Source organism: Girardinichthys multiradiatus, chromosome 7, assembly GCF_021462225.1.
Source record: "Girardinichthys multiradiatus isolate DD_20200921_A chromosome 7, DD_fGirMul_XY1, whole genome shotgun sequence".
Classification (NCBI taxonomy): domain Eukaryota; kingdom Metazoa; phylum Chordata; class Actinopteri; order Cyprinodontiformes; family Goodeidae; genus Girardinichthys; species Girardinichthys multiradiatus.
The window spans coordinates 13,246,171-13,270,305 of NC_061800.1; the positions used below are offsets into that span (position 1 = coordinate 13,246,171).

General features: G+C 39.7%; 1 protein-coding gene across 1 annotated transcript in view; it reads left to right on the forward strand.

Annotated features, from left to right (window-relative positions):
* Nucleotides 1-224: 224 nt before the first annotated feature.
* Nucleotides 225-24,135, forward strand: part of LOC124871074 (radixin) — a 55,413-nt gene continuing 31,502 nt past the window's right edge. The window contains exons 1-2 of the mRNA XM_047370064.1: nucleotides 225-536; nucleotides 15,193-15,290. Coding sequence (XP_047226020.1) covers nucleotides 15,279-15,290 — 12 coding nt within the window. The 5' untranslated portion in view covers nucleotides 225-536; nucleotides 15,193-15,278. The remainder of the gene's footprint in view (nucleotides 537-15,192; nucleotides 15,291-24,135) is intronic.

Genomic DNA, 24,135 nt, shown 5'->3' on the forward strand with positions numbered 1-24,135 from the left:
CTTATACATATGGATGATTATTGATTTTTACATAAGATATGCCTAGAAACTGTGCAGTGAATCATTAAATGTTTCAAAACGTAGCACAGTGAACCTCTGAGTCTCAAAATAAAATGTGAGCCAACACATTTACAAGAAGGGTCTGTATGTTTGTCCTTATTGGGTAGGGGAAGCCCCTAGTTTACACCCCTCAGCCAGCGACTCTGCAGTTTGAGCCACCGGGTGAGGTGAGTTGAGGGGAGGAGAGTGAATCTGCAAGACTCGGCTCACCACGCCTCAGTACGGTGAGTTCGTCAGCCATATTGACTACCTCCTCTGCTGTCGTGGGAAACGGGCGGAGGAACTACACTGGCCGTGAAGCCTTCGTACCGCCACAGTGCATTCTAGTGCGCTCCGCGTCTGGTAAACAGCGCAGAGGGGTCGGACGGGAAGGGGAAAAGCTTTATTTTTACCCGCCGTGGATATATAAAGCAGCGCTGCCGGCTGGAGGAGGTGACAGAGCGGCGCATCCTCAGAGGAGCCGGCTGGCGTTAGAGGTGAGTTTTATCGTCTTCATCTGCGCACTGCCTCACCTTTAAGCCGCTCATATGACCGGGGATTTATTTGCACGTCTGAGCTTGGAGGTGTTTTATCTCGGGGACGTTAATAAGTTGTTTCGTGGCACGTAGACGTTTGACGGACAGCCAGCTTAGGGGCGGCGTGTTTGGAGGTGCTTTTTCTCTTTGCCTCGGTACCTGACCGGGGTTTTCTAAGGGGAAGACGGGCGAGTCGAAGGCACCTTGCACCAGGTGGTGTCGCTTGTCTCTCCGGTGCTGTGTGTCAGTGAACGTGATGCAACAGAGTAGCCTTGGTAATAAGATGCTGGTGGCTCCCCACTGAATGACTTCAAGAAAACTCACTCGGCTTCATTCAGATCAAACAAACAGGATGATAACACCGGTCTCTGTTAATGAGTGTTTGTGGTTTTTGTAGTCCTCTAAACTAGCTTGAATGTTTTGGGCGTTGAAATGTGAAACGTCATTGCTGTGTTAGTGCCGTTTTCCCTGTGGCTCAGAGTGGACTTCATGTTTATTGCGTTGTTTGCAACTTTTGGGGAGAGAGCTGCGCATAGTTTAGTATTTTCAGTGTCTTTGCCCTGCTGTTGGTAGCCTGCTTTCAGCTGTGGACTCGCTTCTCTTGCTCAGGAGGAATTCATATTCCGCTGTTTGTCCGCTTATTTCGCATACGCTTTGTCGGCCAGTTCGAAGGCGAAACTCAATTTCTATTAAAAGTTTGCAATTTGGTAAGATGGTGAAGATAGCCTACACTGTCACTTCTTTTTTTTTTTTATTAAGCCTAATCGTTTACTGTCCGCCATGGAAACCCCATCCAGGGACTAATCAAGCTTTTGGACGTAAACCTCAGTCTTGAATAGGGGTCCAGCAGCGCTCCCACACGTTAGCGCGGTCCATCTGCGGCACAGGGACAATCCGTCCGCACAGGCACAGAAATTAACAGCCGCTGATTGGCCATATTCATGCATGTGAAGTGTTTTATTGGTTAATGTCCACGTAGCTCAAGTCATTCTCCGACTTTCGATGACGCCCCCAGATGGGACCAAATTACAGCTCATTTGAGAAAGAGGCTCTGTGCATGATGACATGAGATAGTCTACCTTTTGACGGCTGGTTTTGGATTTCTCTCAGCTGCGCTATTTTCTGTGCCCTGTAGGATAATCCTGCAGTGTTTAAAAACGCTGTTTTCCATAGCATCGCCCCTTTGTTCCTTCCTGTATTCAGCACGTAAAAAATAGCTGTAATTTAAAATAGGCAAGGTACATTTCCTGCCGAAATAAGCCATAACCATCAGGAAATATTGTTTTCATTAAAATGATGGTCTTGGGTAGGTGGTATATCATCTACTTGGATGGCAGGACCTACGTTTTCTAAGCAGAGCAATTCCCAGAACATCACACTGGCTTCCCTTCTTCCCAGTTTGATTGCTTATATGCTAATAGTGTTCTGCAACTATGCCGCGCCAAATCCAACAAACCACAATGCGCTGTGTATTAAAAGTCCTTTAGAGTATAAACCAGCATTATTATCTTCACCAATCTGAGCTACAGTAGCTTGATCGTTGAATCTGCCCACAAGGGCCAGCCTTTGCTCCTCACATGCATTGAAGAACCTTCCGTCGGTTCTCTGTTCTTTCCTGAACTGCTTAAGCGCTGCACGGAGAAGCTCTGACCCAGCTGTCTCCCACCCACTGACAGATACTATGGGATGAGATGATCAGTGTTGTTCCCTGTCACCTGTCAGTGGTCATAATGTTATGCCGGATTGGTGTACTTCCTCCATGACAGAAACCATGCCAAGAGCAGAAGGGAAATGATAGTTTGTCTCTGATTTTAGTATGAGAATCTGACTGGTTTTAGTCCTCACACACCAGCTGCCACTGTCTGAAACTGATCTTAGTGTTGGTTTTACTCACAAGTGTGTGAAGGTTTGTCTCAGAGCTTTTTATTGGGAATTAGTGCCTCCCTCTCTTGTATTTCATCAAAAAGTGATACATTTTTTTTCATAGATTAGCTCCTTTTTAATTTTTTATAAAGATACTGAAAATAGTACTTTGTATGTTTACTATTTTTTCCTGAGAGACACAAACTGAATGAAACCACTGAGAATAACAGGAATTAATGTATCGGTCAAAAACATTTGCTGCATTCTAAAAGGTAACCCATGCATAAGTAATAACTACACTCAGGTCTAAACAGAACTGGGAATGCAGTCATTAGATGACAGAATAAAGTATAAACTCTCTTGGTCTGTACCTGGTGGAAAGATTCTCATCCTACAAAGTACAAAGCATGCCACATTTAATGCTTCATATTCTAGTTATGAGTGAGCTTATACATGTATTTTCTAGATAATTCATCCTCATCAGTTTTCTTTCTCCGGCAATTTTTATTTATGGGATTAAAATGTGTAACCCATCTGCCCCGGTGTTTTAAGTTTGGGCGTCTTGAGATCTCACCATGTAAAGCTCATTTGTGCTGCTGAACAAACACTAAGCACCATTCACACTGTAAGGAATCAGTGGCCTCTTCAGTGGTACCACTAAAGAGGCCAAGCACAAAAGTTAGTAAGGCTTCATGCTGTTTCAACAGATGTTAGATGTTGACTGTGGGCATGTGTGAAACGATTATGGAGCCCCCTAAATATGTTCAGATATTCCTCCAATGGAAACACAGTTTGGTCACATGGATTGCTTTTATTTCTGTCTTTTAAATTTCAACAGATTTGATCATTTTGTTCTCATTTATACAACCTAGACAGTGAGCCGGCACAGGCTGGTTCAGGATTCTCAGTGTAACCTCGGTTAGTAATACCATGGTTTTATGGTATTTACACTTGTAAAATATAAAAGTACAAGGTAATTGCTTTTATTTTAATTAAAAAATCAACAATCATCTCTACTACTGCTAGGATAATATAACATTATTATAGATAGAGTAGTGTGACATTTATTTTGATCTGTAAATTTCGGCCGCCGGGCTGCACGGTGGCTGAGTTTGTGGCACTGTTGTCATGCAGCAAGAAGGTCCTGGATTCCAATCCCTGCCTGGGGTCTTTTTCATGAAGTTTGCTTGTTCTCCCCTTGCATGAGTGGGTCCTCTCTGGGTACTGCATCGTCCTCCCACAGTCCAAAAACATGACTGTTACGTCAGTTAAATACTTTATATTGTCCTTAGGTAGAGTGTGTGTGCATGGTTTTTCTATTCTGTGTGTCTCTGTGTTGGCCTATGGTAGACTGGCAAGTGAGTTTAGACAATGGATGGATAGACATAAGCAAAAATATAATAAAAACAAATGATGTTTGATATTTGTGTTCAATTACTTATTATGCAGAAGATTATAACTTTTTGTCATTCTGTTTTTTTATACAGTAACACTGCTAGGTTCTTCAAAGTAGCCACCTTTTGCTTTGATTACTGCTCCACACACTCTTGGCATTCTGTTGATGAGATGAAATGGTTTTCACTTCACAGGTGTGCCCTGTCAGGTTTAAAAAGTGGGATTTCAAGCCTTATAAATGGGGTTGGGACCATCAGTTGTGTTGTGCAGGAGGTGGATACAGTACACAGTTGATAGTCCTACTGAATAGACTGTTAGCTGCTTTTTTCTTGCCATAATACAAATTCTAAGTAAAGGAAAACAAGTGGCCATCATTACTTTAAGAAATGAAGGTCAGTCAGTCCGAACAACTGGGAAAACTTTGAAAGTGTCCCCAAGTGCAGTTGCAAAAACCATCAAGCGCTACAAAGAAACTGGCTCACATGAGGATTGCCCCAGGAAAGGAAGACCAAGAGTCACCTCTGCTGCGGACGATAAGTTCATCCGAGTCACCAGCCTCAGAAATCGCAGGTTAACAGCAGCTCAGATTAGAGAACAGGTCAATGCCACACAGAGTTCTAGCAGCAGACACATCTCTAGAACAACTGTTAAGAGGAGACTGTGTGAATCAGGCCTTCATGGTAAAATAGCTGCTAGGAAACCACTGCTGAGGACAGGCAACAAGCAGAAGAGACTTGTTTGGGCTAAAGAACACAAGGAATGGACATTAGACCATTGGAAATCTGTGCTTTGGTCTGATGAGTCCAAGTTTGAGATCTTTGGTTCCAACCACCGTGTCTTTGTGCGGCACAGAAGAGGTGAACGGAAAACATGAATTCAAGACATACGGAGGCTACTGACCACATTTGTAAGTTTATGAAGACCTCCTCACTCCTCCAATGTCCTTTAAATGCTACGAGAAAGAAGATTTAAAGTTGCTTAGAAATATGTTTTTGCAGTGCCAATATTATGAACAGTAATAAAACTAAGTTTAAAAGGCAAATAGATCACTTAAATTTCAATGATCAAAGTCAAACCTTAAATTGATGTTTGGATTTTATTGGTAATAAGGAATTGCAAATAAAAGCTGCATATTTGTAAATAAAAGATGAGAATCACAGGAGCACTAAATAGTTTTGGAGTGATTGTTATCAGATGTGTCTATATAATAGCAATCAGATCATAGAAAGAAGGCACACAATAACCTTTATGTAACTGGCCCTTTCCTTGGTACGCTCACCTGATACTTGAGATAGGACTGAAACAGTTCGCATGTTCAAACCTATGTATTGTCTAATGAACTCTAAACTCGGTCATTTTCCACCGTTGTGCCCTATGAAAAATGTCATAGGCCCCCCCCTTTTTTTTTTAAATTCATTTCCGCTGTAGATATTTTTAAAGTTTGAAGTTCTTGTACAGCATCAACTAGTAAGATAAAATTTAGAGCCAGTATCATTCTAATTGCTGGTGAGCCAGAACATTGTTGTAAAAAAAAGTTTTTTTTTAACATTGTGACAGACACTGTCAATAAAATACTGAAATTCACAGCAGTTAAACTTCCATTCTCAAAATGTGACACCTTCTCTGCTGATCTCTCTTTGTTACGATAATCACACAGCGGACATGTCCAAATATGACTACTTCTTGGCTGCTTCCAGCTTCACCTTTAATCAGCTGGACCTGTGGCTTCAGTTGGTTTTTGATAAGACTGATCATTCTGTGGATTATTTTTCATCCGTTACCAACAGACAAGGAATTAAGAAGAATGTGGGTGAAGAATCTAAATGTAAAGTAACCACCAAAAGCCCTGCAGGTCTGCTGTATTTACTTTGAGCTAAAGTCCAGGAATGAAGAAAACCCTTACCCTACTGCTTGGCCTTCAACAGATATCTAAAGAAGAAACATCAGCTTCTGAAAAGGATTAACACCACTGCTTGGAGCACATTAGGTATGATTTTTGGGTTTCAGAAATGACAGTTAGTCATTTCTTCAGATATCGGTATCGGCTTGTTAAGTAAAACTGGGCCAATATTAACCAGTATTTATTACCATCTTGTTGCTGTTTGTATGTATTTCAGGAGAGGGAGGGGTGTCGGTTGACCATGTGGTATTTGTTTAGGCATTTGACAGTGATGCAGTGCAGGACAGTAGGGTGTTTAACTGAAGCAGAGAAGTAATGTCAGCAGTGTAGTGGTTTATTCGAGGTGTCAAAAGTAGTCTTATCTATCTATCTGTCGGCAATATTGGATATCGATATCGGCCTGAATTTTCATATCGGTGCATCCCTACTGCATGGTTAAAAAAAAATGCTGGACAAGAACTTTTCGAGTTCATGCGACGTATCGTGTTATCAAGGCATAAGGACAGTAAAAATCACGTTATGTATTATAATACATTAGGATATGGACTTCAATATTTAACTAACATGGTAGTGTGAAAGAGACGGAGCAGATGAGAAGCAGCAGAGATGTGTAAATTAGAGAGGAACCTGTATAAACCTGTGTGTAAAATGTTACAGTGTCAGCTTTGAGAAAACAGGATGAAAGAGTGTAGTGTGCCGAGGGTGCAGAGTTTCTTTCTACATGAATGGTAACTTGGAACCTCGATCCACTGGGAATGACCTTCTGGCTTCACCGAATGAACAAACACACACTCTGAAGGCTTGTGTGTCCAGGTTTATAAGATGGTGCACAAACACGTGGAACAAGCCTGTGCTCTTTTGAAAGGCTTACTTTGAAACTTCTACTTTACAGACTCTGTTAGCAGGGACATAATGGGTGTGGCTGTAGCCAGGATGTTCATACTTTTCTTTAAAGGCTGAAATATTGGATTATATTTTCTAGGTTGCAGTTTAATTGGCCCTGCCAAAATAAAGAAAATCTAGATAATTTTTGTCCCTGTGCTCGGGTTCTCAAAGAAAGCATTAGACTTGAAGGGGGTTATTCCCCCTTCAAGTCCCGTCACGTATCTCCTGGCTGCAGGTATATGGGTCAAGTCAAGCTTTGAATACTTATATCCTCCCCCAACATAGTGTCAGACTTTTTCCTTTTTTTGATGTTAATCCATTTGCTATTCTTCTCTGCTCTTCTGTCTATGATAACCGACAAGGTGAAATAAGTAGGAGAAGGAAATTCTTGCTGATGGGCTTAATATAGCACACCTGCCAACTATTTTAATGAAGTCTACTTGCTTTAAATTTAAGCAGTTATTTTAAAGGGCTTTAAAAACGTTTCACTGCCTTTTTGTGGCAAATATAAACTTGCGTAGCTAAATAGACATTTGGAATATGTTTGGTGCATTTGTATTCCCGGACATGAGTGAAATTGTCCAGATAATTGTTAAGCTTTTAGGAATTAATAAAGTATGTGTAATTTGAATGATACTGTATGAAATCACAGACCAAACTAATTGATAACATGCTTTGCTCTTAAAGGCAGAGATACATTGAAGAAGGATTAGTGGTCGCTTTTTAATATCCTGTTTTTATAATGCTCTGACTTCCTGATACCAATTTTCAGCACATTCAAAATTCTTCTTACAAGAAACATTTACAGTTTCTTTCTGGCCTTCTTGCCGTTAGTGGTTAATAGTGATTTATATTGGGAGGATAATATTTTAAACTAAATTCTTTTGGAAATAATAAAACAGACATATTTTTAATGATCTTTGGCATCTTATATTTGCAAAAGATCTCTTTAGAATACCTGACCCCTTTGCATAATACCTAGACTATGCGTACCCTTACCTTAGCTTTCCGAAAGGCTTCCGATGTTTCCATATGCATCATGTCAATGACAGAGACTGAAAGTTCGAAATGAGAAAACGGCAACAATACTGTTAAATGTTCCTTCCTGTTATCTGCAGGTCAGCAGGGGTGAAATTCATCTGGCCTCCATGATTTCAGGAAAACTAATTGCTATGCAGTTATTATGATGGCAATATTGATTTATAATTAGCCCTCTTTTGTTAAGAAACCTTTTTTTAATTTTTTAATTTTACTTTTTATCATTGCAAAATGTCCCCGCCATTCCCCTAAACTGACACCACATAAATAATCCTGGCACGGCCATTAAATGAAGTTAAGGTCCCTTCAACTGACAAAATATGTTATAGATATGCAAAGTGTGAATGCATGACACTTTTTAAATATTCTACCAAATATTTCAACCAAGCAGTGCCTTGTGATATTGCATACACCAATATCTGAATTACGATTAAGGTTCGATACATTGTGCAGCTGCACGGTGGCACAGTTGGTAGCACTGTTGCCTTGCAGCAAGAAGGTATTAAAAAATTATTTCTGCATGCAGTTTGCATGTTCTCCCCGTACATGCATGGGTTCTCACTGGGTATTCCGGCTTCCTCCCACAGTCCAAAGACATGCCAGTTAGGTTAATTGGTCTCTCTAAATTGCCCTTAGGTGTATGAATGAGTGTGTGCATGGTTGTTTGTGTTGCCCTGCGATGGACTGGCGACTTGTCCAGGTTGTACCCTGCCTCTCGCCCATAGACTGCTGGAGATAGGCACCAGCTCCCCCGCGACCCACTATGGAATAAGCGGTAGAAAATGACTGACTGACATTGTGCAGCTCTACTTTGCTCCATTGCCAATTTGACAATTTGTCCCAAAGGCAGACACAAACTGTCCTGAGATGGGCGGTTCCTTTTCCTACCTGAACAAAATCACTAAAAATAGTTTTCTTTTAAATAGCTTCTTGCATGTCTGTGTTTCCTCTGACTTTATTTTTAACATTGTCTCATTTTAAACTCTTTGACTATTAGTAACAACGTCCCCACTAAAGAGTGTCATTGCTGTGACCCCTTTTTATATGCTGCATTCACTGATCAAAAGAAGATCAAAGTTTTGAGTTTCTGACTGGTGGGTCAAGCTGAAAATCATCCAGTTCTGGGAACCAGCTGATTTCTTGGTTCATGTCTAGTAAAAAGGTTTGTTTTAGGTTCACAAAAAATCTTTTTCTGCAAAGAAAGAAAGCTAAGAACAGCAAAACCGTCTTTGTTGTGTTCTATATATGTTGGCCTTTATTTAGAAGAATGCTCTATTCATTGGTAAGGCACCTGAATACAGTATTGTGTCCTGAAGGGAACAAAATAGAAAATTACATTAAAGAAAAGACCTTTATTAGTAGAGCATAAATACTTGTTAAATGATCAATTGAAGGAAGCAACTGAGGAAGAAACTCCTGAAGTTCAAGAGAAATGACAAAGGCTGTATGCATGAGTTGATCTACAAAGATCGAACATATTACAGCTGTGCTCTAAAGTTCATTATTTCTAATAGCTTACACTGCTGTTTGTCCATTATGATATTAGGTCATGACAGAATAGTTGATGGATTTCCAGATTAGTGGAAGGCCATGTGGTAGTTCAGGTGAACAAGTTCTTCTTCTATGCACAGCAAGATAAAATACAGGCAACTCAACTAGTCTGTAACATAAGTTAAAATTATTAGATTATTAAGGAATGGCACTGGTGTGGAACATCTGGAAAATGCTATTTTGGCATGACAGAAAACAGGACTAATGTATCAGTCAGTTTGACTGCTGCTAAATGAGTTTAGCTTATGCCATTGTAAATTACTTTGAAAAGGCGAGTCCAATCCAAAACCATTTACTAACCTGGAGCAGAATCAGGGAAATGGAAACCTTCAGATTTCCACTCAAAGCGCTTTACACTAGAGCCACATTCACCCAATTGCACTCACTAATGCTCACACATTGATACGCAGATCGTATGAATGCAGATACGCATGATACGCAGAGCGGTAGGCAACTTGAGGTTAAGTGCCTTTGCCCAGGGGCTTCCCCCTCGCCTCAGGAATTACTCAGCCTGTGATCAACATTGAATCCAGTGAACCTATGTAAAAAGTTAGCACTCATTCAGCTTTAGAGGTAGGTATGGTAGTTATCTTGATAATGCAAACTGTTTTCCACATGTAAAATAGCAGTAATATCCTTTTCAAGAAAAACATTTTGCTTGAAAAGAGGGAGAACAAAACTAAAAAAAGTTTAGGACTGATAAAGTCACACTGCCTGTCTTCTGAAGACACTTAATTAGTAAAGGAGTCCACTTGTATGTGGAATAGTGGCAAGATGAAAGCCATAAGCAGTTCAGGTTTGCCACAAACCATATAAGGGGGCATGCAACAAAGACTAGGAGAATATTTACTTCACCAGAACTGACCTTTCTGGCCTACATGCAAAATGTTATATGTGGTAGAAAACTGTGCACATTGACTCTGAACACAGTGTACCCAACCAGGTACCTGGTAGTGGAATGGTCTTTTCTGCAGCGACAGGACAGTTGATCCGAGTTGAGGGGAAAATGAAAATGGCTTAATACCGGGCGACCATGGAAGAAAACCTGTTAGAGGCTGCAAAAGACATGAGATTGGACGTAGGTTCACCTTCTATTCGAACATGCATCATGCAAAACATGCATCCAGAGCTATAATGGAAGGATTTAGATCAAAACAAAGTCATGTTAAAATGGCACAAAGTCCCGACCAAAGTCCAATTGAGAATCTGTGGCAGGACTCGCAAGTCAATGTTCTCTGGTGTTCCAAATTGACTGAACTTGAGCAACTTTACAAAGATCATATTTTGAAACCTGTCATTGTTCGTCCACTTCACAATTATGTGCTGGTTTTTTGTTGGCTTTGTAACATAAAATCCCTATAAAAAATACATTGATAGTTGTGGTTGTAATGTTACAAAATGTTAAATGGTTCAAGGAGGATGAATACTGTTGTAAGGTTCGGGTTGTCCATCAGCAGCTGTCTTATGGTGCATTATTGTTATAGTATTTATTTATTTATTTATTTTTTTTGTCTGAGCAGCAGCATTAGTGAAATCCTCAAGCATAACTCCAGATTTTATTCTGTGACTGGCCAGAAATGGAGCAAAAGCTGGTGACTGAGCCTGGTTTAATTCTCTGCACTGACACTTGAGAGACATCTATTTCTGGCCCAGCACATCATGAAGATCTGGCACCTTTGGGACACCTGCCAACCAATCGTTTTATTTTAAATTCACACCATATTAAGCATCTTGAAGGTCAGTTTAAAGCTGCACTCAAAGGCTTCTTGTGGGGAGTGAAAAGAAGTGTGGAAAGAAAATTAGAGCAATGAAGCAGATGATTTTGTTTCTTTCCATGTGGCGGTTTCAGTTACTTCCTCTGTAGATTCTGTTGTAGATTTCCCTCAGCTACGTGCCCACTTCTTTCTGTTTGCCATCATCAGCTAAGTAGCAGCTGTTTGTTACATGGAGCTGCCACACTTCTGTGGTTGAATATTAATACGTTTCACATAGATTAGATCTGCCATTTCAAGTTGTCTCTTTATCCTCTCTAAATCCCATGGCAATGTGGGTAGGGGATAAATTGGCCTTTTCTGTATATTAGCAATAGTTGTATTATCTCTGTCACCTTTTTGTTTCCTTTCACCCTGTTTTGTTTTTATTTCTAACATGAAATAAACCGCTGTAATTACCAGTGAGTAGTTAGTTTTAAGTCTGCCTCAGTTTCATCTTAAATACTGTTTTGGGGCAATCAGTAGGGGCCAGGAACCAAGTTTTATTGATTATGGTTTTAACGTTTGAGCATTTGGCTCACACCAAGAGTTCACCTCAAAAACATTTATTTTTGATTTTGAAACACAGACATAAGCAAAAGTATAATCGGCTGCTAGATTTAATTAAGTTTTTAAAGTGAATCTGTACAATAGATGACCAGATTTTTGGCCTTTTTGCCTGTTATAAAGTCACACAGGTCTAACAAGCTGATATTGGCTTATTAGTAATGGTATAAAAACTAATGATGTGAAAACTAATACTTCCAAACAGCAGTATCAAACTTTTCTCTGAGAAAAAGCCTTCTTTTAGTCTGACTAAAGGCTACAATATAAAAACTCAGGTGTCTGCAACCTTTGCAATGTAAACGTTTAGAGATTCTGAAACTGCAGCTTTTTAAAACTTTGATACATCTTGATAAAGGTAACTGGCTTATGGCTGCTTTAAAAGGCAGTGTATCACTGAAATTAAGAATTTGAATTGATGCAGAGTCACAGTAAGGACCACTATAGTTCTTTCTGGTCTGTTTTTTAAAGACATATACTGATGGATGTCTATTAGAGATGCACCCATGAAGCTATAAATATTTCAGTTCAATTTAGTTTATTTTTTATAGAAACAAATCTATACAAATAAACTGAATTGAATAGTATAATGCTGATTCACATCTAATGTCATCTTGTGGCTTTTTACAAAGGAAACCGATCCAAGTTATATACAGAAATGTATAGGCAGTGTATTCTAATCATATTGATAGATTCAAAGTCAACCACATTCATTCCAATTTCATCCAAGTTCTAAAACAGTTCAGTTTATTTTGCCAGTTAGGAAAATTGAAATAATGCGGACCGATACCAACTTATTTTCTATTAAATTTCCGTTCCCTGTGTTCTGGCTGGCTGATTTACATTTTGGTCAATTCAATTCTTAATTCCTATTTCTTCCTAAGGACTGTAACACTATAACAATATTAATTTGTGTGAACTTTAATTAAACAGTAAATCAAAAATAAAGGGAACACTTAAACAACACAATATAACTCCAAGTAAATCAAAATTCTGTGAAATCAAACTGTCCACTTAGGAAGCAACACTGATTGACAATCAATTTAACAGCTGTTGTGCAAATGGAAAAGACAACAGGGGGAAATCTTTGGTGATTAGCAAGACACACTCAATAACGTAGTGGTTCTGCAGGTGGGGACCACAGACCACTTCTCAATACCTATGCTTTCTGGCTGATGTTTTGGTCACTTTTGAATGTTGGTGGTGCTTTCACACTTGTGGTAGCATGAGACGGACTCTACAACCCACACAAGTGGCTCAGGTAGTGCTGCTCATCCAGGATGGCACATCAATGCAAGCTGTGGCAAGAAGGTTTGCTGTGTCTGTCAGCGTAGTGTCCAGAGCCTGGAGGCGCTACCAGGAGACAGACAGTACACCAGGAGATATGGAGGAGGCCGTAGGAGGGCATCAACCCAGCAGCAGGACCACTACCTCCGCCATTGTGCAAGGAGGAACAGGAGGAGCACTGCCAGAGCCCTGCAAAATGACCTCCAGCAGGCCACAAATGTGCATGTGTCTGCACAAACGATTAGAAACCGACTCCATCACATTAGGTACCGAGATGAGATCCTCAGACCCCTTGTGACACCATATGCTGGTGCGGTTGGCCCTGGGTTCCTCCTAATGCAGGACAATGCTAGACCTCATGTGGCTGGAGTGTGTCTGCAGTTCCTGCAAGATGAAGACATTGAAGCTATGGACTGGCCCGCCCATTCCCCAGACCTGTATCTGATTGAGCACATCTGGGACATCATGTCTCGCTCCATCCACCAACGTCACGTTGCACCACAGACTGTCCAGGAGTTGGCAGATGCTTTAGTCCAGGTCAGGAAGGAGATCCCTCAGGAGACCATCCACCGTCTCATCAGGAGCATGCCCAGGCGTTGTAGCGAGGTCATTAAGGCACATGGAGGTCACACACAATACTGAGCCTCATTTTGACTTGTTTTAAGGACATTACATCAAAGTTGGATCAACCTCTAGTGTGTTTTTCCACTTTAATTTTGTGTGACTCCAAATCCAGGCCTCCATTGGTTAATAAATTAGATTTCCATTGATGATTTTTGTGTGATTTTGTTGTCAGCACATTCAACTTTGTACAGAACAAAATATTCAATGAGAATATTTCATTCATTCAGATCTAGGATGTGTTATTTGAGTGTTACTTTCAAAAGCCTCGTACTATTGTTGCCATTCTGTTGTAAATTTTCTATGCAGATATTGAATTAGTACTAAAAAAAAATTATCGGATTATTCGTGAATAATAATAAAATAATCGCCAACTAATTTAGTAATCAATTAATTGTTAACTGGAGTATACAGACCCTAAAACAAGACATTTGCTAAAAGAACAACCTACTCAGAATAGCAATTATGCCAAAATTGTACAAAAAATACATTTTGCATTCAAGATGAAAAACTTCCGTTGTCGGTAAAAATGCTCTATCCAGAACTATTCAAGTGGCATAGCTTTAGCTTCACCTGGTACAAGTCATGTAAAAGACTCTCCTATTAAGCACTTTTTGCAATCTGATTATTAAGCGACAAAATACTTTACAGATTAACCCGATTAGCTAAATAATTATTAGTTGCAGCCCTATATTGAATGAAAGCACACAGGAGATCTGCTAAAACCCCCCTTTCCTATTCCTTTATAATTAAAAAATGTTTCTTATTTGGTTTTATGAGTTAAAATGGAGGGGCCAAAGAGCCACATGTGGCTCTGGAGCTGCAGGTTGCAGACCACTGTGCTATACAGATGAACTTGCCTCTCCTTGGCAGTCAGGTTGTAACAGGAGGCCGTCTCAAACTGTGCCCACAGAGTTGCGAGCATGAAATTTACAAAATATATTGGTGTACTGCAGCTTTAAGAGGTCTGTTTACTGGAAGTGGCTGACTCCAACTCCTGGAGCACAGTCCCACACTATCATGCCTCCTTCACCAAACTTTACACTCAACATGATGCAGTCAGGCAGATGCCGTTGCCCTGGTAACCAAACCCAGACCTGTCCATCAAATTTCCAGACAGAGGCATAATGCATCACTCCAGAGAACACCTCTCCACTGCTCTAGAGTCCAGTGGTGCTGTGCTTTACAATACTCTATCCAACGCTTTGTGTTGTACTTTGTGATGTAAGGCTTGGATGCAGCTGCTCAGCCATGGAAACCATTCTATGAAGCTATGTGTCATACTGCTGACTCTACTGCGTGATTTAATGTGACCTACCTCTCCAAAGTTGGGTGGCTGTCATTCCCAATGGCTTTCACTTTGGTATAATACCACTAACAGTTCACTTTGGAATATTTAGTTGGGATGAAACTTCACAACTGTCCCTAATGCACAGGTAGCATCACAGTATCACACTGGAATACATTGAGCTCCTGAGAGTGACCTGTTCTTTTACAAATGTTTGCAGGAGCAGTCTGCATGACTAGGGGCTGGAGTTATACACCTGTGGTCATGGAAGTGATTGGACCTTCTGAAAAATTTTATTTGTGGATTAATGGTGACAGCGAGTACAATGAAACTCTTTGCAGTAGTTACACTGATCTTCCTCCAGATATAAAAAAGGGTTAATTAGAAAAAAAAGAAGAAATATGAATTAAACAATTCATTATTGTTATTTGTTGGCTGTTATTTTCAAACACCTTGGTTTAATTTGTGTTTCAGGCGGTGGTGCCCCAGATAGCAGCGAGAAAACGGAGGACGACTTCTTTCTGTTTAATCAGCGACAGGGATCAGGAGGAGAGGGAAAGATGCCCAAACCGGTGAGTACCTGCTGTGCTGTGATGACTGCAGAGATTAACTGATGTTCACGATCAGCCCTGTTCACTGCTAACATAATGAAAATTGCTGCTGCTGCTTCTGTTTCTTTCCAAAACAAGTTTAACTCACACTTTATCTGCTATATTACTACCGGTTGTTCTCAGGAAGTTGTTCCTCTTAGATTCTTGCTTATTATGGTTCCTACAGTTCTCTGCCCTGGGAGGATTGTTGCTGGGCAAGCTGTTGTGCCATGGTCCTAGTGGTTCAGAGATGCATCATGGGAACTGAAATGGGCGAGGGGAAAAAATGCATTGATATTTTAAAGTGAAAATCTGTGAAAGTCTGTGTTCTAAGTAACATCTGTTACACAGCATTATTTTCCACCTTATTTTCCCAGAGTTTGCAACCCTGGCTTTCCACAGAGTAGTCCAGCTGAATTCCTGGTGGCTTTCCCCATCCTCAATGGAAAGCCAAGAGGAACTACAAGCTGTGCGAATTCAGTTTTCAATAATAAACCATTAATATATTGGGATTTACTGGAATGCAAAATTTTAAGTTTTTTTTTTAAGTTGTAGGAGTGAATCAACATGAACAGGTTATTTATTCATTTCAGACAGGAACACGAAGTCCTAGGCTGTTTGCCAAAGATGCTCTCTGTTTATCCCTCAATGAATTGAGCTCCTGATGCTAAAATGTGTTTGTATGAGATTATGACAATGAGATGATTGTTGGCACAGAATAGGTTTAAGGTTCTGATATGAAAGATGGGAATAACTGATATTTCTTTTTTATCTGTGAAGTGCAGGATGAATTAGGTTGGTGCCATTCATAACCACCATACAGTTCTAGCTTCATGCTAGTAGTGTAAGCCTTTCTGGCACACGAGCGTGCAGAGTTTTGGGAAAACACAGCGACTCACTTAGAAGCACGACAGCCTGAAACTTTGTGGAAATCTGCTGAAAGGAACAAACAAAAAGAGGCTTTCTCTGCTTTATTTTTAAACTGAGGGACACTGGCAGCTTTCATGATGCTGTGACACATGCAGGCTGAGATTGCACTGCAGCCTATATAACAGAATTACACATGCATGGTTCTAAAGTCATTTATACGCTTTAACAATTTTATCTGAATTTCTCCCTGGTCAGCTGAAAAACTGAACAAATATGGAATCTAAGTGATAAATATTACAATAGTTCAACTAGAATATGAATGAATTGGTAAACATTTTAATTTCTTAGTTGAGTGAGACTCAAGTCAAACATTAAAGACTTTTGCATTCACCTTTGCTTCCTATAGAACATTATTTCCGACAGTAGTATCAGAACATATAGATCAGAGTTCAGTAAAAACGGTGATCATTATATACGGCTGGTTGTTGCTCTGTATTTATCCCTCTGTTTACACGCTGGCTCCTTATGTAGTTACAGAGTCTGAGTGATTGTCTAAAGCAAATGGCTCATCAATCTTGGTAATGGGGAATTTGGCCTGGCCCAGCTCCTGTAAGGAGTCCAGTGATATGTGATCAAGGGGAAGCTAAGCAGCAAGGGATCAAAAGTGAAACATGAAATGCAAAGTAAAACTAGAGGAGGAAGAGTTGGAGTTTCTTCAAGCATATTAAATCCAGACCATAAATTAGTGATCAAAGATGTATTTGTACTACTTTTACCAGACTAATCCATGTTAAATATGCTCATTTATGCAGTGGGACACTGTTTCAATTAGGTGATCACTTGCCGCTGATTCCTTTTACCTAAACATGTTTTTACTGGCTTTTCATCAAGCTGTGTTGATTATGTGACTCTTAACGTCAGCATCTTGATGTATTTTCTAATGCTCAATAAAGAGTATTGATAATGACATCTAATAAATTAATGATAAAGATTTTATTTTGTCCCTGATATCGATCCAAGCCATTTGAAACTTCCCCAAATCCGACACTACACTGAAGTTATAAAATTAGTGCTAATTATTGAATTTATTACCAATTGGAGTTCTCCTGGACAGTTGGAATATCACTGGGTTAACTTGCTTTAGCTATAAAGTTAGATTTTAACCATATGTGACCCCACAGCCACAGTCGCCAATAAACTAATGTCTTGTTCCTGCTGAAAATGTATTAATGCAGAACGATTTGCGAAATTTAGCATGTTGGCTCTGCTGGCATGTTCTCTGTTTTAATGACTTGATAATTGGCCTCATACCATATTTCCAACTAATCACATGCTTGTCTGTGTATGTATTTTATATGTATTTATTTTTTTTACAGAAAAGTTGTTTCCTCCTACATAGACTTTCTAATTCTGGTATTGGTCCTGATCAACATCGCTCAAACCTGAACACATCAAACTACGCATTGTAATGGTGAAAAAATACTTTTATTTAGATATATTTGCAAGCGCAGATTACAAAAACTGTACCCCCTTTCTTTTGTAATGGCAAAAGAATTGACACCTCCCATATCACATAGGGCATGTATGTGCAAAGCTTAGGGGTAATGGTAAGTGGTACAGGTGTGTGACTTGTCCTTTATGCGTCTGTTATGTTGCACCATGATTGATTTCATGGGATGCGATCAGCTGCTTTCTCTTTTAAAAAGTTTTAGGGAATCCGAAGAACTGCTTCAGGGAGAAACGGTTACAGAAATGATGGGGTGAGAGAAAACGGAGAATGTGACTGGACCGAAGAAATCAAAAGCAGCAAGTTTGAAAGAGAAAGTTGAAATGAAGATCTAAAGCTTAGATTATCAAACATACCATAGGAAAAAAAAGTTCACAAAGGGTAAAAGAGGATTTGGGAAGGACTGAGTGACAGGCACTTTGTTTGTGACCAGTCCAGAAAAACGATACCCCAGCTGCCCTTGGGGGGAAGCCCCACTCCGGTTACATCAAACTGCCCTTTGACATTAAGCTTTACCGTTGCATAGTAAACTCATTAGTCTCTTTGCTGTTTCGCCTGTGGATCCTGTGTTTTTTTTTATTTTTTAATTTGAAACATGAAAAATACTTGAACATCACTGATTAAAAGGAAGTGCAGGCCTGCTTGATAAACAAACTCTGCTCCATTAGCTTGTGATGAAGTTGTTGCAACAGTAAACAGCTGTAACATTTGTTTTATTTTATTGGGCCATCTAAAAGGGCTCTGCTGACCACATAAAAACACTAAAAAGAGAAGTTGGTTGCAGGCAAGCTTTTAGTAATTAAATTTGCTCTGCACCTTAACCTTCCCTAGAGATGTGTTTTTAATGATGTTTGTGTGTGCACACTCCTTTTTATAGGTGTGGGCGGGGGTTCTCTTTTCCAGGTTACATAAGTAACCTGGAAAATGTCTTTTTTTTTTTTTTTTTATTGAATGAAGAGGATATGACTTTAAAATCTTCCCCCCTCCACTCACACATCACGTTGTTGTACTGTGCTGCTGAAGTGGTTAGGAAAATAATTTAACGGTCGAGACGGATTGTAAAGTAGGAGAATATACAGTTATGGGAAAGAAATTGTGAGATCATGCACAGATATGTATCTTTTTATATTGGGATTTTTTTGGACACCTGATAATGGCACCCCAAATCTGTTAAAAGGATCCCTGCCTTCATCTGAGTTTCTGTATCTCATATTTATTTTCCTTTTAACTTGAAGAATTTAGTCTGAATGTTATACCTGGTGCCTCTTAAATAATGTTAATACAAAACTAGAATTGTATGCATCTATTTGAAGAGCACCATTGTTGTTCATGTGAATAGCTGAATTGCCCTTAATTCTTCTTTGGCCAGATAATATTTAGATTCATCTAGGTCATGCAGCACAGCTAAGATTGCAGTGTTTGCATGGTGTGTCGGGTACCTGGTCATATTTTCTAGATGCATTATTATGCATCAATAAGATTAGCTTTGAAAAGTGTAAAAAAAAAAAAAACCTAATGAGAAGGTTAATTGCATGGGTGGGTATTAAGATGAGCAAACACTTCCATAATCAGTGCATTTTCATGCACCCTGGAAGAATAAAGGTTGTTGAAAGATGCTTTGTTTTTTTGTTTTTTTAATAATGTGGTTGTGTGTGTGAATATGATAGACAGAATTTAGTTGATATCCTGAGTGTTTGCTTTATTGTGTTTGTATGTTTTGTACAACTTTTGGATTAGTTGGTTATAAGTGTGTCGGACCTTTTAATCGAGGGTGTGAGAGGTGACGGGACATCGTGCATTATTGATTTATTGCTGCGTTATGCACATGTTGCCCCTGCTGGCGATGGTGTCTGTGAGAGCCAGCGCTTTTTTTTTTTTTTTAGAAGTGAGAGTGGGGCTTGCTTGTGGGTTTAAATATTTCAGAGGCCTGTTTTCATCAGTATAATGGGAATTATTCAAGTCACTACATCTAATTATAGGGAGGGTGTGAAATAAACTGGGAGGCCTACATTCTCATCAAACATCGTTGCATTATCTCACTCTTTAATGGATTGTATTAAAAACATTCAGTGAGAGATAACACTTGGCACTCTTGTTTTTTGTTTTTGTTTTTGTTTTTTTACAGTGGGAAGAAGGATCTGGTCCCTGTAAATGCACTTAGCAGCAGCACTGTTTAGTTTCTGGAAATTTACTATCATATTTTCTTTGGCGATCAGCTTGAATTAGCAGGGTAAGTTGCCACAGATTCTGACTCGTTTCTGCTCAAATTTTTAGCTTTACTCTGGGTCGACATTTTGGTGTTTACTCTGTTTGTTATTAGCCACCATTTCTTACCTGATGGAACCATGTGCTCCTGGACATTTCCTGAGTTAACTGGTACCCATGGCACCAGTTAGGCAGAGTTAGGCACCGTGCGGTGAAGAGGTGGGTGGGCAAAAGCATTTTGGTGGGGCAGTGCAGACTGACCATGTTAGGTGTAAGTTGCTAAAATTTAAGCAGATAATGTTGGCAGATGCCAACCGACATGTTTACTACTTTGCTATTGCGGATACAGGAGGTTTGCTGACCTTTTTAAACTCTTTTTAAAAAACAGCAGAGCTTCAGTCTTTAAGATTATTTGCTAGTTTTGTCGTGTTACTTCACTTCATAGCACACCTTGCATCCGGGCTTCGCAGCATGCTTTCCTGTTCGTCTGTGTCACAGTCAAAAGAGCTCCTAACAACATTTTCTGCCTTTAGCTTTCATTTAAAGTGGGCCACAAAGGCTATTCTGAGCAAACTTGCTTTGTTACCAGAGTTTAAAGTACCAGCAGCAGCTCACTGTTTTAATTCATTAATTTGTCTCTGAAGTGCTGTTGTGTGGAGTTATTTGCCAGTTTGAGTAGCGTATATTTTGATTTTGATAGAAAAGGAATATCTTTAAAAATTCTCCCTTTTTGTATGGACTATTAAAAGAAACGTGATTATTTTGATGACCCTAGCCACAAATAGTTGAGGATGTTTACTATAAACATCAATTAACATTAATTACAGGGGTTGGACAATGAAACTGAAACACCTGGTTTTAGAGCACAATAATTTATTAGTATGGTGTAGGGCCTCCAATTCGTCTTGGGAATGACATATACAAGTCCTGCACAGTGGTCAGAGGGATTTTAAGCCATTCTTCTTGCAGGATAGTGGCCAGGTCACTACGTTATACTGGTGGAGGAAAACGTTTCCTGACTCGCTCCTCCAAAACACCCCAAAGTGACTCAATAATATTTAGATCTGGTGACTGTGCAGGCCATGGGAGATGTTCAACTTCACTTTCATGTTCATCAAACCAATCTTTCACCAGTCTTGCTGTGTGTATTGGTGCATTGTCATCCTGATACACTGCACCGTCTTCAGGATACAATGTTTGAACCATTGGATACACATGGTCCTCAAGAATGGTTCAGTAGTCCTTGGCAGTGACGCGCCCATCTAGCACAAGTATTGGGCCAAGGGAATGCCATGATATGGCAGCCCAAACCATCACTGATCCACCCCCATGCTTCACTCTGGGCATGCAACAGTCTGGGTGGTACGCTTCTTTGGGGCTTCTCCACACCGTAACTCTCCTGGATGTGGGGAAAACAATAAAGGTGGACTCATCAGAGAACAATACATGTTTCACGTTATCCACAGCCCCAGATTTGCGTTCCTTGCATCATTGAAACCAACGTTTGGCATTGGCATGAGTGACCAAAGGTTTGGCTATAGCAGCCCGGCCGTGTATATTGACCCTGTGGAGCTCCCGACGGACAGTTCTGGTGGAAACAGGAGAGTTGAGGTGTACATTTAATTCTGCCGTGATTTGGGCAGCCGTGGTTTTATGTTTTTTGGATACAATCCGGGTTAGCACCCGAACATCCCTTTCAGACAGGTTCCTCTTGCGTCCACAGTTAATCCTGTTGGATGTGGTTCGTCCTTCTTGGTGGTATGCTGACATTACCCTGGATACCGTGGCTCTTGATACATCACAAAGACTTGCTGTCTTGGTCACAGATGCGCCAGCAGGACGTGCACCAACAATTTGTCCTCTTTTGAACTCTGGTATGTCACCCATAGTGTTGTGTGCATTTCAATATTTTGATCAAAACTGTGCTCTTACCCTGCTAATTGAACCTTCACACTCTGCTCTTACTGGTGCAATGTGCAATCAATGAAGACTGGCTACCAGGCTGGTCCAATTTAGCCATGAAACCTCCCACTTTAAAATGACAGGTGTTTCAGTTTCATTGTCCAACCCCTGTATGTGCTTAAATAAGGGTATAGTAATAATTATTAAGAAATTATGTTTTTATTGGAGTTATATTTAGAGAGAAAATGATGACTATTTGCATGCGAAATGGAAGTTGGAAGCAGTGCATCACAAACGTACATGTGAAAGTTTGTTAAATAATGCTCGTTTCATTTGTTTAGGAACGTTGGTATTTTTGGACTAATCCAAAAACTTGTGGGTAGATGAATGACCGGAGGCGAAGTTGCTTATTGGAAGCCATATTCCAAATGCAATACCTTTTATTATTGCCTCAAATTATGATACAGGATCAGGACAGTATAATAACTTTTAAAATGGATACTTTTGTTAGACAGCCTATCATTTACTACCATTAGTGACATCAGAAGTATTTAAAGATTAAGTTCTTATTAGCTTAAAGGAATTTCACCTGCCTTTACTGTCAGATGTGTTTTAAGAGGAAGCCCTGAGACAATATGTATTGCCAACTGGGTCGTTTGGTTTGATCAGTGTTAGGGAGCTCAGAATGAAAACGACACTTGCTGCGATTACCGCAGGACAACGAAGATGCTGCGCTCTGTTCATCCACAGCAGAGTACAGCGCAAAAGAGGCAGATCTTTCTTAATAAATAGATGTTAGCGACCTTTTGTGCTAATACCAACATATAATGGTCTAGTGAGACAGAGAGAAATAGGAAAAAATGGGAGAAAATTATGATGAAGATCCTATGAGCAGAGCTTTTTGCTTGGTTTGGAGCGATTTTATAGATATCCTGTCTCTGTTGGCTGCGGGAGTATACTTCACAGCGGCAATTGTAGCCACCAAGAGGGCTTCGCCCTGCATTGCACTGTAGTTTGTGCACCGAACTTCAGTGCATTGCCCTGAACGAGTACGTTTTTGAGCGCTGTGCTGGTTTTGTCGCGTTCGGTTGGCAAGGGCCATTAGCCAGAATTGGAAAAACTAGGTGTGCAAATTTAACAACTCGGTGTGCTTCCTTGGGCTTTATGGGGGGGTTACTCTGTCCTGAAAAATCCTTAATAAAAACAGTGTGCATATCACATATTTTGAAAGCCATGCATAAATATTTTCTGATTTTATTTTTTTTTTAATTGCTGCCGCAAAATGTGCCGAGACACGGGCATGTTTTCTAGGTTTTGATTGACGTACAGCATGCATGTTGGAAGTGATGATTTTTTATTTTTTTTTTGTTTTCCCAGAGAACACAACAATGTCTGTTTGATTAAAAACTAAATTAATCCATGTCTTTCTTCCTTATGTCAATTCATTACACACTCAATATTATTGCAATGGCAATACAATGTTAGGGAATTGTACAGTTGCAATTTAGTTGCCTATCTCAATGAGCGCATCTGATGCAATAAAACTGGATATTCCCGATTTCTCATCTGTTTTTCCGATTCTGCCAACATTCTGACTTTTAGCATCTTGGCGACTATCATGTGGGAATCCGTTGCTGTCAGACTATTCAACAGACTGAATATACTACTGACTCTCAAAGTATTGATTGATTCATGCAGCGCTAATTATTGCCTCATCTGGCTTTTATATTAAGGAGTGCAAGTTATACTGGTGGTATTTATGTGTTTTAAATATTGTAGTTTACACCTTGTAATACTTGGAAAAAGAATCTTGGCTCAATGACAAATTTTAGGCAAAAAGTCCCTGATTGTGATCCAATGTTCAGGGCAAGATATGTATAAAAAACAAAATGAAGAGTGAATGAGAAATATCTAACACTAAATAAATAGTTGTTGCACAGTTCTCTTAAAAACGTACAAGCAATGATATGTATACTTATCACTCTTCATTTCTGCAGAAAATGTTTTTTTCTTTTGTAGCTGCCATGGCTGTTTTTTTCAGTTCAAAATAGCCCACACAGCAGAGCCATTTTCTAATTCTTTAAAATGCATCAATTCGAGGAAAAACTGACCTGGCATGATGTTGATAGATGCAGCTCGCCATGTACGTTCTTGATACTTCCTGAAACATTAAACATGCAAACAGCTGTTAAAGTAAACTTAAAGAGTCCATCATTAATTAACGAGGAGTTGAAATGTGTTTAGTTTTTTTTTTTGCAGATGAATATGTGTGGATTCGGAAAGCTGTGTGGAAAATATGAGCAGGGAAGAGTTAAAAAGGGATAGAGGTGTAAGACAAACATA